The 3,062-nt window shown below is 44.0% G+C and overlaps 1 protein-coding gene across 1 annotated transcript; it reads left to right on the forward strand.

The window, feature by feature from the left end:
- Nucleotides 1–298: 298 nt before the first annotated feature.
- Nucleotides 299–2,463, forward strand: LOC121938894 (creatine kinase, testis isozyme-like; the record flags this gene model as incomplete). Its single annotated transcript, XM_042482048.1, has 3 exons — nt 299–428; nt 1,396–1,442; nt 2,265–2,463. Coding segments are annotated over exons 1-3 (262 nt in total), but the record flags the coding sequence as incomplete, so codon positions are not given.
- Between the last annotated feature and the right edge of the window lie 599 nt (nt 2,464–3,062).

Consider the following 3,062-nt stretch of genomic DNA (forward strand, 5'->3'; position numbering starts at 1 on the left):
TCACACAGTAGTATTAATGTAAAATATATTTTAAAGCTTGATTTTTTAAAGCTTGATTTTTTAAAGCTTGATTTTTTAAAGCGTATTTTGTGCGCAGAGGGCTAGACTGTGATTTTAAAGCGGGCCCTGAGGGGTTAAATTAAAGGTCGGTCCGCAGAGAGAAAGGAGGTAAACCTCAATTAGACACCAGAAGTACATGAACAGAAATAAGGTGTGAGTGCAGCGTGAGACGGACAGGACAGGCTGAGCTCATGTCCCTCCGTCCCTGCTGATGGACGCTCAGTCACGGCGTCCTCTGCGCGGTTATAAAAAGGCTGACATTGTTTGGACTGTAACTGGACGCCGTCCGGCTGCAGGACGAGCTGCTCAGGACCAACACGACTATTCTTAGAGCTTTTGTTGTGCTGACGCCATGTGGAAGGTCAAACGTGAGTGTTTTCGCTGCATGCTGCGTGTTTTTCTCCCAGTAAACTAACGCTGTGCCGCAGCTGGTCGGACTGGACGGACCGGAGGTTTGACCCAAACAGCGATGAAGAGACTGAATCTTCTCTTATCTCACCGACGTTATCACCGTTTCTCTCTGTCCATCTTCAGTCCTCAGTGTCTCTTTTTCCGGGATTTAAACAAGATTAACGTCCGTTTCTAAAAGGAGCTGAGTCACTTTTACAAAATGAGGTCAGGGGTCAGCTGCAGGCCTGCACAGTCCCATATCTGTTTCTATTTTAGGACGATTTTAGGATTTGGTTTAGAATTTGAGGGCATCGATTTTAAACATGTTTCCAGGATTTTAACATGTTTCTAAATTTTGAGACATTTCTCAGATTTTAGGACGTTTCTAGAATTTTACGGCATTTCTACAATTTCAACATTTCTAGGATTTTAGGCCGTTTATCTGATTTAAGAACGTTTTTAGGATTTTGAGACATTTTCAGGATTGCTAGTATTTTAGGACATCAGTGTCTCAGCTGTGTCCTCTGTCGGGGGTGTGGGGGATCCTCCTCTGGCTCTTTTTTGATCAACAAGCTCTATTTTGATGCAGTTTTATGTCTCTGACACCTTATGGACACTAAAGGGACAAAAACTATTCACAGTCAGTCACTTTGTCTTTATTGTACATTATGAAATGGTTGGGGGCCTCGGGCCCTCTGTGGGGGGGCAACGTTGAGCTGCTTTAAAGTTACAAACATTTTAACATTGAGAGTAACTACTATTACTTTTTATTTAACTTATTTAACTTTTTGTTCATTTGTTTTAGTTGCTCATTGGTTTTCTCTTTACATCCATCTCAGTTTTTAGCTTTTACCTTTTTTTTAAAAGTAACATTAAACATTTCCAGATTTTAAAAACAGATGAATTTTGATTTTAAGATTGTTCAACATTTTGCTTTTGTTGCAGCTCCGGTTGTTTTTCCTTTGGAGACGAGGTACCGGCCGATTCTGGAGGTAATTAAGATCCAGGATGAATATCTAACATTTTTTTCTATATTTCATATTTTACTTTGCACATTTCCCCCCCGAGACCCGAGCTTTTGTTTGTTTTTTTGTATGCAGTTTTAGATTTTCAGTTATTTGGGATCAGCACTGTCTTTGGACAGTAACTGGTTTTGGGAAAAAGTGATGTGGATTTGAAGACAACGGGTTTATTTTTAATAGTCACAGTGTGTAAAAATAAAACATAAATCTCTTCATTCAAGTCTAAAACTGCTAAAACTACACACATTACAAAATGTAATGTAAGTTTCCTCTTCAAAGAGTGATGGTGGTTTTTTCCAGCTTTGTGTCGGATCGGCTGCAGGGTGTATTGTGCTTTTTTGACCACCAGATGGCACAAAAAAGTGTCCACGAAGGAGGACGAGGGGTCCAAACTGAGCCAGATAAAGTATAAAGTGCAGCAAACCCAAAGTGTAATGTACCTATAGTACGCCGCCGAGTCTCAGGAGGTCAAATCTGGGTTGTATATTTTCATATTCATATTTAAAGCAAAGCTCTGGAGGCGACAAAGCTTTTCACCGCAGGAGGGCGAGTTTGTGAGAAGAGAAATGAAATGAGTGATAGTTATCAATATTTTCTCTGAGACAGAATCAGCTTTGTGGGTAACTGCAGTGGATTTTCTGAATCTCATTTGTCGGTGAGCTCGTGAGGTCTGACTCTGAGCAGCTCAGCTGGTTTTGATCTGACTGAATAAAAACGCCACAACGTGGAAATATTTTTGCATCGTTTAGACTAAAGTTCTGTTTCCTGTTTCCTCTACGATGACTCCTTCAGAGTCTGGTGCCGCCTGACCCCATGTCCCAGTTCCACCTGAGGAGAGGTTCTCCTGACGAGGAGTTCCCCGACCTCTGCAGGAACTCTACCTGGATGGGACGGATCCTCACACGGGACATGTACCGCCGCCAGTTCAACCGCTGCACCCACAGCGGCGTCATCTTCGATGATGTCATCCGCCCAGGCCTCGAGGAGCCAGGTAATGTCAGGGTGATGTCAGCGTGATGTCAGTGTGATGTCAGCGTGATGTCAGGGTGATGTCAGCGTGATGTCAGTGTGATGTCAGCATGATGTCAGGGTGATGTCACGGTGATGTCAGCATGATGTCAGTGTGATGTCAGCGTGATGTCAGCGTGACACCAGCGTGATGTCAGCGTGATGTCAGTGTGACGCCAGTGTGATGTCACGGTGATGTCAGCGTGATGTCAGGGTGATGTCAGCGTGATGTCAGCGTGATGTCAGGGTGATGTCAGCGTGACGCCAGCATGATGTCACAGTGACGTCAGCGTGATGTCAGCGTGATGTCAGCATGATGTCAGCGTGATGTCAGGGTGATGTCAGCGTGATGTCAGTGTGATGTCAGCGTGATGTCAGGGTGATGTCAGCGTGATGTCAGTGTGATGTCAGCGTGATGTCAGGGTGATGTCAGCGTGATGTCAGCGTGACGCCAGCGTGATGTCAGCGTGATGTCAGTGTGATGTCAGCGAGGTGCTGACTGTCAGAATAACTGAGATTAAAATGAGAAAGATCAGATAGAGAGAAGTCAGGGACATTCGAATAACAACTACCAAAACTTCA

Source organism: Plectropomus leopardus, unplaced genomic scaffold (assembly GCF_008729295.1).
Source record: "Plectropomus leopardus isolate mb unplaced genomic scaffold, YSFRI_Pleo_2.0 unplaced_scaffold3717, whole genome shotgun sequence".
Taxonomy (NCBI): Eukaryota; Metazoa; Chordata; class Actinopteri; order Perciformes; family Serranidae; genus Plectropomus; species Plectropomus leopardus.